The sequence below is a fragment of the Manacus candei genome, unplaced genomic scaffold (genome assembly GCF_025592945.1).
Source record: "Manacus candei isolate 608988 ecotype Guabito, Panama unplaced genomic scaffold, ASM2559294v1 h1tg000027l, whole genome shotgun sequence".
NCBI lineage: Eukaryota > Metazoa > Chordata > Aves > Passeriformes > Pipridae > Manacus > Manacus candei.
The window spans coordinates 3826211-3841332 of record NW_026138075.1 but is presented as its reverse complement, the minus strand read 5'-3'; the positions used below and the strand labels follow the sequence as shown (position 1 = coordinate 3841332).

The following is a 15122-nucleotide window of genomic DNA, read 5'->3' as shown; positions in this document are numbered from 1 at the left end:
CTGTCCCTCAGATGAGCAGTAGCACTGCAAAACTTCAGAAAGTGTGTTAATAGAGAGAGATGAAAATTATTACATGATGCACGATAGAATTGATCAAAGACATGAAAAAGGTTTTCATAGGCAACTTCATAACCCATAAAAATGTTGGTTGGGGGGTGTTCCTATTCGTGTTTGCCTTTAACTTAGGTGTTATCAATCTATACAGCAGATGACGGATGACCTTGTCAAAATGACGCCAGTCAAAACATTTTTTGCCCCAGCCCTGTTCAAATTTGTGTTAAAATGTCCTGCCTTAGACAGACAGACAAAGTCTAAACAGCAGCAGCTTTCCCAGGCTCTGCGAGAATGAAGGGTGGGAAAGAAATAAACTAGAAGCAGGGTGGGGGGGATGGCGAAAACAGTTTACACGCGCAGACATTATGTTTAGAGGGAGCTCAGCGTTTCATGTCAGCGTGACACCTGTCTGTGGAGGCTTTTCTGACTAGAGAGATGTTTTGGTGAGATAAACACTTTGTGTAAAGATTTTGTCCTAAATACAAGGCATACTAAGTACACGTGATATACCTAATAGATTATAGTTCTCGTCTGGTTTTTCATACGGTGTAGGAAGAAACTGAAAAAACCTCCAAACTTGTTAAATACTCACTGATGCGTGAGCTCAACAACTGAGTAGTAGAGCGGAAAACTTCTCAGTAAATTTCTAAGCAAAGTGGAGAGAAAAAGTCGCTAGAGATGAGAAGTTTCTTGCCACAGGTTGCATTTCGCTCTGGCATACTTCTTTCTCTGTGCTGTAACCGAGTACAAAGAGCAGGAGAGAGGCGTACTAATGGTGCTGGAGGGTGCGAGGTCTGAGGAGGGAGGAACTCTGAGGCGGTGGGTTCCCTCAGCTGTGTTGGGACCTCCTGGCACTGGTCACAGGTAGAAGAGGGGAAAGGGAGGCAGGTCATCCCAGCAGGCGCGTTAAGTAAAGTGGTTGGGACAGTATCAGGTCAGGGTGAGTAGGTCTTTAAAATCCACCCTAGCCCCCGAGGGGCAGAAGGCAAGCGAGGCAAGACCGCAGCTAACGGGAGGCTGGCCGCCTGCGAGGCGCTTCGGCCGCCGGGGCCGGAAGCTCCCGTAGCCCGGCGCTGGGGACAGTGCAGAGGCAGGGATCCCGCTCTGGACGGCGCCGAGCCATTGCTCCCCTCCCATCATGATAAAAGCCCAGCTCTTCTCGGGGCGCTGCGGTCCTGGAGCTAAGGGGAGGGAGGGAGGGAGGGAGAGAGAGAGAGAGTATGAGAGAGTATGAGAGAGAGAGAGAGAGAGAGAGAGAGAGAGAGAGAGAGAGAGAGAGGGAGGGAGAGACGAAGGGTGGGAGGGAGGTTGGAGAGAAGGAGAGAGGGAGGGAAAGGTAGAAGGGGGAGGGGGAGGGAGGGAAGGAGGAGGGAAGGGAAGAAAGGGACACCTTTAAAAGTTGAGCAAGGAACAAAGTGGGGGAAGTCGCCAAAAAAAGGGCTCTGTATCCAGGCTCGCTGGTAACTTCCCGATCCCTCCCCTCCCTCTCGTACACGCCACACACACTTGTATTTTGCGCTGTCGTAAAACCCACGTGTCTCGACCGGAGCCTGCCAGAGCCGAGCCGAGCGCCCGGCCGCGACTGCGATGCGCAGCCACGGCAGAGGGAGCCCGGCGGCTCGCAGCTAGCCGGCCCGCCGGTACCCGGCACCTGGAAGAGGATCACCCCGCTCCCTCGTGGACAAAGACTAGAGAAGTCTCTGCTCTCCGTCCTCCTCCTGCTCAGGCTCCCGGAGCTACCGAAACGTCCACCCGCGCAGCAGCGCTCATCCCGCTCAGGTAAGGCAGAGTCGGGCCGGGCACAGCGGGGCACCTTCGCTCGGGACAGGACTCTGCCGGGATTCGTCCTCCGCTTCCAAACGCCAGCGTGGAAAGCAGGAACAGCCGGAGAGAAGAGACCCGCGCGCGTATGCGTGTAGCTCAACTTTTCTCCTCCTTCTCCTCCTCCCTGTTGTCAGCGGAGAGTCGTTTGCTCCCGCGAGGAGAGGGAAGGGAATGAAAGGGGAGGACAGTACGTGCGCCTGGGAGGGGGTGAGCTGAGCTCCTTGCGGGGCGACCGGGGGCTTTCCGGCCACGGGTTGGCGTGACGGGATGCCCGGGACTGCCCGCGTCCTGCCCGCGCTCCGGGGGACAGTCTTGTCCCCCCAACCACCACGGTTCTCGCGTGTCCTCCCTGAGGCTCTTCGGGACGAGATTTTCTCCTAAGGAGCCTGGCACGGGCAGGGGAAGTGGCGCGCTTACGGTCCCGCCACCGGTCCCGCACAGCTGCGGCAGAGCCCACGCGTGGCCCGGCGTGTCCGGGGGGGACGCGGGGTCGGGGCAGCCCTGCCGGGGCGGGGCGGGGGTCTCACGTCTTCTATCCCCTTCCTTTCCGCTTTACAGGCAGAGCGATGCTGAAGCCCGGCGACCCCGGCGGATCCGCGTTCCTGAAGGTGGATCCCGCCTATCTACAGCACTGGCAGCAGCTCTTCCCTCAGAGCAGCCAGCTCAAAAGCAGCGGGGTCCTCGCCCAGCTTCAGCCGCCCGAGAGAGCCGAGCCCCCGGCTGATAGCCTCCGCCAGCGCCCGACCTCCCTCTCCTCCGTCTCCTCCTCCTCTTCCTCGTCCACTCCGTCTTCCTCCTCCACCTCCTCGTGCGTCGCCGCGGCGGCCGCTTCCCTGGCCGGCCTGACCTCTCTGCCTGTGACCCAGCTCCCAGTCTTCGGCCCGCTACAGAGCTCGGATCTCCCAGCCGCAGGAGCGCCCACTCCCCTGCAGGGCAAGGACTTGTGCGGGGCCGGCAGCGGCGGCAGCAAATGCGGCGACCGTGCGGTCGCTCGGTACCGCTGCACGGCCGAGGAGCTGGACTACTACCTGTACGGTCAGCAGCGCATGGAGATCATCCCCTTGAATCAGCACACCAGTGACCCCAACAACCGTACGTATCGTGCCCCTTCTCGCAGTTCTCGACCCTTCATCCTCCGCCTCTCCCCTCACTGGGCCGTCCTGGGGACGCTCCAGGCTGGGGGACCGCGGTTGGTGCCTGCACCGCTCTCCCTCTGCGAGGAGCATGCTTCGCCCTGCCCTTCTGTCCCTTGAGCTGTCTTTGAGTTGTTCAAAGTGGTTTCAGGAGACGGGCGGCAGCCCCTCGGTAGCAGTTTTTCTTGCCTGAGACCCAGATCCTTCCCTGGAAGGCACGCTTCACCGGGAAGGCTGTGGTGGGGGTAGATTTCTTTCGGAGGCCTGCTTAGGAAAATGGATTCAGAAATGCTTCAGACCAACTTACCAGAAAGGCGGTCATTTCTTACCTTGCATATCTCACTCTGTTCCTACCTGGAAATCCCAGGCTTCGCTGCATACCCAGAAATCAATTACTCCTCCGATCTGGGCAGGGAAAAGTTGCAGTTTTCATCCCATGGTCTAGGACAAAGTTTTCCTCCCTCTTATCTAAGAGTATCGTTTTCCTTTCAGACCTCGTTAACACGTCGCTGGTTTTAGTTTTCACCTGTATAGAAATGCATGACATGGTCATTTAATAAGAAAAACTGATTTCTAGAAAAAGTCTACATGAGTGTCAGAATTCATTTAGGACTTAGTGGATAGAAAGCGTTTAATACTGCTGCTGTTGCCAATTATACAGTCGTTTTTTGTTTGGTGTTTTTTTGGGGGGAAAGGGGGAGGGGAAGGGGTTGCCACTGTTATTAAACGCCTGTATCGATGAGAGGTCTGTAATTTTAGAATCTGGTTCTGTCTCTCCTTTGTTCCTATATCTGTCAATCCTATGCAACCAAGGAAATTCACGGGTTGAAAAGAGCTATATGAACTCCTAATAGCTCAACAGTTCTATTACTAACATCCAGAGCACACGGATCTTCCCTTGTTATGACAGTGCACCGTGGCTTCGGTGCGTGTACTTTTTTTTTTGCATTGCTTCAAACAGTCTCCTTTATACTAAGTTTTCTTAAAACTCTTTATTTTTTTTTGTTGTCCTTCTCAACCCCCACTCCCTAAATGTCTATTTAAGGAAGGCTGTTGAACAGACAAACGATACCCCAAGCCAGCGATCCATAAACACACGCCCAAGCAAAACGCGGATTCGTTTAATTACATTTCAGATGCAGAGCTTGTTTTGAAAGTTTCCATGAAACTGTGTTGTGTGTTAATTAAATTGTCTAGGGAGTTGGGCATACTTTCAAGAGAAAAGTTGAGTCGGAGTTTGGTGGAGATTTTTCCCACTTTCTTAACATTGCAAATCTTTCTGTATTGAATGTTGGCTTTGTTTTAAGCGACTTCCTCATGCTTAGTTTTACCCTCTAGTGAAACATGTTCATATATATTTCTATTCTCGGGTGCAGAAAATGTGATCTCATAAATTACATACAGCAAATGTAATCCGAAATGCACTTCTAATCGCCAACCGAACCGTTCAGATAATACATGTTTTACTTCTCGGAGTAGCTCCGTAAATCTAAAAGATAAAGGTTTTAAAAATAGAAAGGAAGATTAAAAAAAGGATTGGGGGGAACATTTTTAAGGACTGAGTGGAATAATAGCACCCCACAGAGTCGCAGTCGAAGCCTGAATATTTTTTCCCAACCGCGATACTAAAGGGGAATTTGGGAAAGCAAACGGCTTGATTTGTCGCGTTCGGCGATGTGTGTGTGTCGCGTTCGTCTGGGACGGGGCAGCCCTCGCCGTCGGAAGCACGGGCAGGGTGCAGCCAGCGCCGTGTAGAGCTCTTTTTCTTTTTTTTTTTTTTCTTTTTTTTTTCCCTGCAGCTAGGTCTAAAAATTCTTATCATTGAACTTGTTTACAGGGCGACTGTCGCTCCAGCGGTCGTTAGTTACCTCTGAGGGAAACTTTTAACGCGAATGTTTCAACCTTCTGGGGCCAGGTGCATTTGCTTTGGGCAACTCATGCCGTAAAAAAACCCAATAACAACAACAAAAAAAAAAAAAAAAAAGAAAAAAAAAAGAAAAAGAAAAAGTAAACTGCAAATGAAGAAGGAGTGCGGGAACTGCATCCAGTACCGTGCCGCGGCACTCCACGCACTCGGACTATCAGGGGAACAAGCTGCAGGGCACAGGCCTGGCTTCCCCTGCGTGGCTTCCCGAGTCCATGGGCAGGCAGGATTTCCAGCCGCCTTGACTCCCACCCTCAGTCTCCTTTCTGCACCAGAGGTGCCTGTTCGAGGGAAAGGAGGTGGCGGGCTGTGAGTGACGTGAGGAACCGTCGACTTTAGTTTTTGTACTTGTTTGCTGCACTTTCATCTTCGGACAGCCCCACCGAGACCCCGAGACGGGCTGGCTCTGCCCAACTTGGTATAAACCCCTGCCCGCCGGGACCGACACCCTGCCCAGAGCGGGGTCGCCGGCCGCCGGCTCCGCCGGGCCCAGCCCGCGCGCTGCGGGTGTCGGCAGCTCCCAGGCTTCTTCCCGGCTTCTAATCTTAGATGTATCTCCCTCGCCATCCGAGCGAGCGCCTCGTTTCCCCTACTTTCCCAAGCATTCCCCTTCCCCCTCACGAGCATCTCCTTCTTCTCCGGGGCACCCCGCATCTCCCCTGTCTCCCGGGAGGACCCACCCTCTCGGGAGAAGCGTCGGCGAGCTCCCTGTGTGCCGCCAGGCGCTCTCCGTGCGGCCGGCCCGGCCCGGCGGGGCAGCGGGAGGCGGCCGGGCCCGTCGAGGAAGCCGGAGCGGTGGCGGCGGCCCTCCCGGCCCCCGCCACCCCGCCTGGCCCCGCTCCACAGCGCCCGGCTCGGCCCGGCCCCGGGCGACCGCCGCGGAAAGATGAATGGGCGGCGGCTTCCCCATAGACACACGCCTTGATCGTCAAATGTCAATGCATATGGTACGGTCTTGGGCGAGGGAGAGGGCTGAGGACCGTCACGGAGCTGCAGGTTAAGCATCTGTGTGTAATTGTTTTAAATTGAAAGGGGGTTAACTGGGGGAAAATAATAATAATAATAATAATAAAGGCAATTAAGAGACAAACCCCTAATTAGGGCCCTGCAGTCTTTACTCCCAGGGAAGTAAAGAGGATTATGTTAAAGCCCTGATAATGTAGCAGGCGGCTGGGGACGGTTTGCTTCCCAGCCTTGAATCTGGAAGGATGAGGGTATTTCTGGGCCCTGGGGGAGGGGCGCTCCGAAGGCTAGGAGGAGAGCTCCTAGGGTGAGTCTGGGGGCTGCGGGGCCGGCTTGCTCCCGTGGAGGCTTGCCCCTAGCTGCTGGAGAGAGGCTTTTTCAATGAGAAGTCTGAGACTCCTCTACCTTCACCAGAAAGAACCAACCTGCCACTATAATAAATACGCTGTGTAAAACTGAAGTGTCACGCGACCAAGCACTTTGCACGCCTCTTCCCATTCAATTTACAGGGAGACACTGTATATATAACATGCTGTGAAGTGGATCGGTGTGGAAAATATTTGGATTTTTTTTTTCCTCTAGGCTGCTGGTAACCTGTATGATTTAGCTATTTTACATCATTAGTTACCCAGAACCCTTAAATATAGCAGATAGCCATACATTAGATTGAGGTTAGAGAAGGTGGTGACTGTTTATTTAGGGTGATAAAATGGTCCATCAGCAGTAATCTCCATCGATATGTGCCACCAGGAGATGAAGGATGAGGGGACAAGCCACAATTAATTGCCCTATAGTTTTGTAGGAGAGAGTGGAGCCGGTGCGGACTGAACTTCGATCTCCTCTCCCAGAGCCTATTCATCATCTCTACATTGTATATGGGGGTCTCTCAGGGGCAGAGGGTGGCAAGGTTTATCTACACACAATATTCTCCTACCCTTCTCATACCTGACACAGAAATTCAATTCATTCATACCTGTAGCAGAAGGCAGGAAAAATAAAGCCCACCTCCCTCAACACGCCCCCCACCCGCCTCTTAAAAATAACCCGAAAGCCGCTCCACAAGGAGGACGGCCGCCCTGACCCACCCCGGGGCGCCCAGGCAGCCCTCGTACATCATCTTCCCCCGAGGAGCTGGCGCGGGGTGTGTCTGACCCCCGAGCGGGGTCTCGGACCCCGCGGCGGATCTTGCGCCGATGCGGAAGCGGAGCGAGGGCTCCGCTTTGTCTCCCCCGCGGCGGCGACGCTCGGAGCCCGACCCGGGGAAATGGCGAGAGGAACGAGGGACAGCGAGGGGGAAAAGCCCGGGAAGGGAGGGGGTCGGGCGCCCGGGGACCCCGTGCCGGCCGTGGGTCTCCACCCATCGGCGGTGACTCGGCACCCTCGGGACGCCATCCGACTCCTGGGGCAGCAGGCTGAGCTTGGTCCCTCTTCCTGAAACGAGTATTTAGAATAAATAAGCATATAAATACAGGGCACCGGAGGAGAAAATGCATCTGTGTTTTGTTCTCCCGAAAGTCTGCCTCGAGTCAGGCTGTCTGCGAGAAACTGCTACTAATTTTGTAAAAGGAGGTTGATACCAGCTCGTTGATGAGGCAACTGAGGTACAAGGGAGGCCGTGATTTCCTGGAAAACTCCAACCCTCAGGAAAGCAAAGGGTACTGTCTCATCCAGCCCACTCTCCCACTTAGCTGGGTACACGGGCCCAGACAGGGATGCAGGGCCAGCTGTGGTGATTTATACTTGCAAGTGAGTAATACTATGTGAAATGATGGCCACTTACACTGGATACCTGAATGCTTGCGGTGAATTATGAAGCAGAAGGTCAGAGGCCACCCTTCTTTAATACCGGCAAACTGCAGGTATCCAGTATAACTGCACCTTTGAAGCATATTATTGCTGAGACAAAAATGTATTTCTTTCATTTATTGTTACAGCTGGTTTGCTGGTTACAACCCTACCTTTCACTGACAAAAGCTTTCTCCTTTCAGATTTCCTTTAAAGCATGTAGTAGTAGTGATTTTTAGGTTGGATTAAACCAATCTAAGAGAAGAGTGTTTAGAATTTTGGTTTGGGTCAATGATATGTGCTTTTGCTTGGTTTTAGTACTTTTAAGTGTACTCACATGGAGTTATAGTGCTGGCATTACACCGTGTTCATTTTTATGGAGGCACATAAACAGTAACATATTGCAATTCTCCCAAAAGAGCCATATCAAACAACTCCACTAGGAAATCCTTTAATTTTTTTCCTTGCTTCCTTCTTTCCTTAATCCTGCTCTCTACAGAGTATGAAGGTATAAAGTGAGGGACTGATCTCCTTCCAAAATGTTGGGCTATATCTGGCCCTGCAGTGGAGTGCTCCCACTGACCTTACCTTCTACATTTCCAGATTTTATCAGAAGACGCTCTGCTCTGGCTGCAGTCCTACTTTCTTTTTCCATTTTCAGCAAATCCCTGAATTTTCTCACATTTCTCGCTTCTTGGCTGGATTTAGGGCTTGACTGATGCTATTACAGAGAGTGGAAATGTTAATTTCAGCTGTTCTTGGAGAAGGCCTGTACTCCCACAGCTGCTCTTCAAGGCCAAAGGCTCTTCGAGGAGGAAGGGCACAGTACGTCTCTCCTTGTTGCCCTGTGTGGAAGTTCTCTGGAAGGTTCACACTTGTACAAGTGTGCCTGTTTTATGTGAACTTCCCACACCTGCATGGGTTGCCATCCAGTTTGGAGACTCCTGTAATGTCAGTGGACCACAACTATCCCCCTCTCAATTCCCCTCCTCCCTTCTTTTCCATGTAGTATTGAGTTGGTGCATTGCATTCCATTGTTCTCTGCAGGATACATGAACATGAAGATGATGCTGTTGATTCTACCTGTGGGGCAGGGCAGTGTGCAAGTCTTGGAGTTCTTGCTTTTTCCTCCTATCTGATATTAAGGACATCCTTCCCTCGTCCTCTGAGTCAAAAGAATCCACTGCCTGCAGTGATGGTCTTTAAATGGATGCTTCTACATATTATGCAAAAGTTAGTGACAGAAGAGGAAAAAATGCACAGTAGCCTTTTTACTCAAGGCGTGGTAAAATGGGGGTCCGCTCCTTATAACATTTATGAGAATTTTAAAAAAAATTACTTGTATAATTGCATAACTACTAAAGATAAACGTATAAAACACAGAACTAAGAAGAAATTCAGTACTGCTTGGTATTAAAGACAGATTATCCCACCCTCATCAACAAGCCATTAGCCAAAGCAGTTTCAAAAGATGTTCCATTTTCCAAATTTTCAGTTTTGGCAGGACAAAGGGAAAGGAACACAGCAGGGGATCAGATACTGTGGCTGCCAAGCATTAAGACATTACCAGTGTTTTTGGACAGTGGAAAATAAATATCACCATGTGTGACTTTCTGTAATAAATGACAGTGACACAGGGTTTGTTTATACTCCTTGACAATTTTTTAGTTTCCTTTTCTTGGAAATGTAGAAATAAAATGTTTAACCCACACTCATGCCCACATATTGTCAGGACGAAGTGAAGAAATCCTTGTTCTGGGCAGGTACATGTGTGTGCATTAAAAGTTATATATATGTTATGGCAGGATGCAGGAAATTGTCACTGAAGTTATCCGAAAGGCATCATGAAGATGCCTTAGAATGTTTAATGTGAATTTCTCCGGAGACACGGTGTCTCTAAGAAAGCCATTAATAATCAAGTACCTATGAGGAGAGTTACACATCTAGAAGATGGTCAAAGAGTGCAAACAGGTCAAAATCAGGGGCCTGTCCTGGGTGCTAATTGACGTCATGGTTAGACACCATCTCTTTAAGTCCTCAGTTTTCCTATCAGATGTTTTCTTCCTAACTTGCACAGTTAGATGCCAGATTCATAGAATCGTAGAACCATTTAGGTTGGAAAAGATCTGTAAAGTCATCAAATCCAACTGTAGATTATAGTGTTCAGCCATAATCTGCTTAAAGTGTATCACATGCCAAACTATTTGGGATTTCGGGTTTGGTTTTTGTTTTTCTTTCTTCTCTTTTCCTATTTAAGATCCTTTCCTATGTGACCTCCAATACCAAACTCCAGTGCTGCCCCTAGCATCTTTGGATATGCCAAAAACACAGGGTTTTTTGATGACTGGTTTTGAAGAGAAAAGGGAAGAAAAGATGCTGTGGTGATACCTCACTTTCCAAACTAGCTGTGGAAATAATAACAACCAAAAAAAAAAAAATCCCGGCATGTACTTGCTGCCTTTTATTCATCATGCCTCGAACGGGCTGTTGGAATATCTGCTGCATAATAATCTTCTCTCAGGACCAGCCAGAAATGTTTTCCCTGGGGTCCTGCAAATCTCATCCTCCAACCACCTCTAATTGACGTGTCTGAGTGAGCAAAACCCTTCTGCAGTTGCGGCTTAACCCAACAGAAGAGTCGTTTTGCGGCAGGGAGTATGTCTTTAAGAAGTGGTGTTTTTGCCAACATAAGGGCGGTCCCCACTAGGGGGCTTTATTCTGCCGTGCTGGCCAGCTCCTCTTCTTCCTGCCTCCTGCCCTAACCTGTTAGGGAGAGATGGCTTGGGGAGAGTTTCATAAGGAGACCTTCTTCTGCAGGGGCACCCGTCAGAGTAATGCACAACTCAGGCCTTGCTGGCTGGCTTTCTGCTAAGATCTGTAATCGATGATGCTGGTGGAGAACTTGGACAGACAAGCACCGGGTAGAGACACATGCGTTTCCTGCAAGACTAGAAGGTGTAACGATTTTGAGGGAAATTAGCTTCCACATGTAAGTGACAAATATTTTCATGTTGCTGAATGCACCATTTTTGTATGATAGAATTTAAAAGAGGATGACAGGAAAGAGTGCTTAGGTAGCATGTCTGAAATTGGAGAATGCACATAGAACCCATACTTTGAAAATGCATCTTTTATTATCCTTTACTAGGTTTGACTGAATTGAGAGGAAGGTTTTCCTTTGGAGGATCTGTAGGAAAGAGGTCTACTTAATACACAGTACATCCACCTCAGAAACAAGAACATCTGAGTCAGGCCCCCTGAGAATTGAAACTGTGGTTACAGGCAATCTAGTAAGTCTAAATCTGTGACATAGATGAAGAAACTCCAGCTTCTGTAGTGAATACTGTGTTCTGTTTTTATAAGAAGGGGTGTAAGTTCTAAAGATGTAGGACTTGCTATATGAGTACTATGACATAGTTATTGGTTTTTCTTTGTGTTTCTGGAATAAATTTATATGTAAACCTTTATTGTGCTACACAAGTGAAATGTGCAGAAGATGGTAACTTATTTCAATTGATTTATTGTTGTGTTAACTCAACGTATTCCCAGATTTCTTGAACATGAAACATTTTCCTGGAAGATGTACATCCATGGCATGTGCAATAGTGTGCAGCGGAAACATTTAACCAAAGTCTTCTTTTCTCAGGAAAGAAAAATGATTGTAGGATCTTCCCAAAACAGAATCACATTGTCCTTTATTAAAACAGTTAGGAAAATAAACATTTTTACAAACTTATCCTTTGTCATGGGAGTTGTTCACAAACCCAGATACGCTCTTTTTGGTGTTTTTTTTGCTGTTGTTGTTTATTTCCCCCCCCTCCCCACAGCCTCAACTAAATGTAACAGGCAAAGAACATGCATTTCTATTCAATAAAAAAATATTCATGTGTGTGCTAGAAATCAGTAATATTTGCTACATAATTTCAGTTTTAAGATTAGATTTGGGTTTAAGAAAGTTAACGTCCATGCATGATTCAATTTGTCATTCATGAGGTTCTGGTTTATTTATTTTATTTTCTAAACAAGCAGGCATGTACACACATGTTAATGTAAAAAGCAGAGCGAATGTTCATTTAAAATAAGGATTAAATCAAATCCTGTTCCAATTAAACCCTTGGGCTGAGCTGTGGTGAGGCAAATGAGAGGGACTAGTAAGGCACTCTGTGCTTAAAAATGTCTTGCTGAAACAGACTGGGGTGGTTTAAATGGGCTATTTATATTAGTCAAAAAATGAATCTTAAAAAACTATGTTAAAATAAATGAGTCTTGGTAGATCTGTGAACACGCCAGACTTGCAAACTGTCTGCAGGGTTTCTGCTCAGCCTTTGGAATTTCTTATTTAGAGCTTTGGTGAAATTAGGAAAACCATCCAAAACAATGCACAAAGGGGCACGATGTGTGAGTGCTGGGCTGCCGTGAAATGACAGGAAAAGTACAGGGATCTGCATGTTCTCGCCCATGGCACCGGTGATGGTGGTGGCCAGCAGCACCACACTGATGGTGTTTTTCCCTCTTTGCCCCTCAGGATGTGACATGTGTGCTGACAACCGCAACGGTGAGTGCCCTATGCACGGGCCCCTCCACTCCCTGCGCCGGCTGGTGGGCACCAGCAGTGCAGCCGCAGCAGCCCCTCCACCTGAGATCCCAGAGTGGCTCCGGGACCTGCCCCGAGAAGTGTGTCTGTGCACCAGCACTGTGCCTGGCCTGGCCTATGGCATTTGTGCGGCACAGAGGATTCAGCAGGGCACCTGGATTGGGCCCTTCCAGGGAATCCTGCTCTTGCCAGAGAAGGTTCAAGCAGGTGCCATCAGGAACACTCAGCATCTCTGGGAAGTAAGTTATCATCTTTCCTTCCTTGTCAAATTTAATCATTTTGAAGTAGACCTGGAGTGCAATTGTGTGTAGTAGTAGCACTGTCCACTAGCCATGAAAAAAAGCAAACAAACCCACAATTTAAGTGAGCTGAGCAAGCAGATTTGAAAATGTAAACAATGCAAGCAAAAGCCTTGCTGTACTAAAGGTAGCCAGAAAACCAGTGGATACCACAGATATCACAGTGGTTTACGGAAGAGCAGATTCCTGCAGATGCTGTGATGAGGAGTAGAGAGACATGGCCAGAGAAGTTTGAAGCTTACAAAACCCAGTGCTTTCTACATTCTGACCTGAATAACAAGAGCTGATGGAGCTCTCAGATCACAGCACCAGCTGTATCATCTTAGAGTAGCACTTGTGGATTGAGATGGCATACTGCACCATGGCTGTGACCCACAGGCAGTCTGAGAAAGCTGCTGAAACAAAGGCAGGGGCCTATTCTACAGCCTTGCTTTTTGCACAATGAGAGTATTAGTGCTTGTTCACAGTGTAGTTTAACTCTGGTGCTGTACTGACTGTGCATTCCCCTAATGATGCTTCCAGTGCTTTCATGTGAAAGCCACTTTCACATCCCCTCCAATTTTTATTTTTTTCTTTAATATTTGTCACTATCTTAAAGAGGGTAACAGTGATAACTGTTAGGGAAAATACATGGTCCTGGTGTGTCAGAAACAGCTTACTTTCTTCCTAGTATCTTCCATTCATTTTTTCATTTATGCTGAAAAGTGTAATTTTTTAGTTCTGCTTAGTCGTCTGTAGCTGCAGCTTCTGCTCTCCTTGAGACTGACTGCTACAGTGACTCATAGGAACATATCCATAAATCTGCAGGTGCTATTTGCTCATCAAGACTGAATCCGAATCTTCAGAATATAAGGAGTCCATGAAGATGCAAAGGGTGTTTTTGCTGTCTTCAGGGAGTATAGAGTAAAAGTGAATGGATTTTTGAAAGATATTTGGCGGTGTGGAGTAGGAGTCCCCGTGCTTTTCCTGTCGAGGTCTTTGTCTCAAAGTGTTTACCCAAAAGACCATTGTGACAAGGAGATTTTCACGTTAAAGAGTAAAAGATTAGCCTCAGAACACACTCAAAAGGTGCTCAAGAAAGCTGGATGACTTGCAATCATTGGAAGTTTTGTTGTTGCCTCCAGTGGAGATGGAATTTCTCTTGGATAGTATATATCGATGATTGGGTCTTAAATCCGTTCCTACCAAAGCCCAGTGATTATAATGAGAGAATTTTGGGATACGTTATTAATCAAATATTTTTTATGGGACACTCAATTTTGGAAGCTTTATTTTAATTGTTGAGAGGGGTATTGTCATTTAGACTATTCTAATTAACAGAACACATAATAGTAAAATGAGCTTGCCAGATCCACAGACTACATAAAATATTGAAATTTAAATAAAATAAATGGACTCAGAGAATTTTACATTGTCCATAAATATTTACATTATCTTTTTTTTTATTATGAGTCAGTTTTATGCAAGATAAATTGCAAATCTTGACAATATCTTTTTTTTAAAGGCAAGAATTTTTAGTCAGATTTCAGGGTAACTTAAAAACTGTTTTAAAACAATGAAAGAAAAACTAAAAGCAAAGAACAAAAAGAAGTTAAGCAAAAATAAGAAATAGTACTATTGTGGGTGTCAGATTCAGGCCGTCAGCAGGTCTCAGCTGAGTTTTTTTTGTGGGATTCCTTTTCTGTTCTTAACGCACAACACAGATTTCCTGTTGGCCAGCAAAAAGAGTGTGTGTCTTTTAAGTGAATTATCTTAAAAATAATAATTAAATTTAATTTATTATTAATGTATTGTTGGGCGGCTCATGGTCTTGAATTATTTCTGTCTTGAATTAATGACAAAAGCTGTTAGCAAAAAAGCACATACTCAAAGCTTTAGCTAAAAGTTTTGGCTGTTTCTCATTTGTTTTGACTTTCAATTTGGTGTGTTTTATATATCACAGAACAAATGTTTAATAAAGAAAAATTTAGTGAAAGAAAGTAATCAGAAAGTGTGTGTGATTTTACAAAACCTGACCTATGAAAATAAATAAAAGCAAATGAAAGTATGTATGTGAATAGACTGTATTCTTTTAGTCTAAATGGTATGGGAGTGTGGATTAAATCACTGAAAATGAAAAAGGAATGACTCATCACTGTCCATTTATAATTTTGTGGTTTTAGTCAATTCTCTACCACTAATATTTTCAAGATATCTGCAAATACAAGTCTGTCTACAGATTAGTTATTCAGCATTAGTTCTTGATGGACCTTATAGAGAGAACTTCTCTTTCTTAGTATTGCAATAACTTTTTAACATTTTTCTCTCAGCACTTTAAAGTCAAGTTGATAGATACTTATTTTAGTTTACAGTTCTTTGTTTTCAGTGTACACCAGCCAAATAGAAGTGCTATTCCAAAGACTTTCAAGAGTAGTTACTGTTTTGGTGGCTTTTTTTTAAAACTCTTTGTTGTGGGAAACATCAGAGGCACCGCATTTAATGTATAGCTCAGTCTTATGGAAATATGCTTCAGTCTGTCTGCACAAGTGTTCCCACCATGCATTCGA

General features: G+C 47.0%; 1 protein-coding gene across 1 annotated transcript in view; it reads left to right on the top strand.

Moving 5' to 3' along the window:
* The first annotated feature begins 1404 nt into the window (after positions 1-1404).
* PRDM6 (PR/SET domain 6) overlaps positions 1405-15122 on the top strand; it is a 74492-nt gene continuing 60774 nt past the window's right edge. Inside the window, exons 1-3 of the mRNA XM_051789389.1 lie at positions 1405-1833; positions 2437-2970; positions 12209-12516. Coding sequence (XP_051645349.1) covers positions 2445-2970; positions 12209-12516 — 834 coding nt within the window. The 5' untranslated portion in view covers positions 1405-1833; positions 2437-2444. The remainder of the gene's footprint in view (positions 1834-2436; positions 2971-12208; positions 12517-15122) is intronic.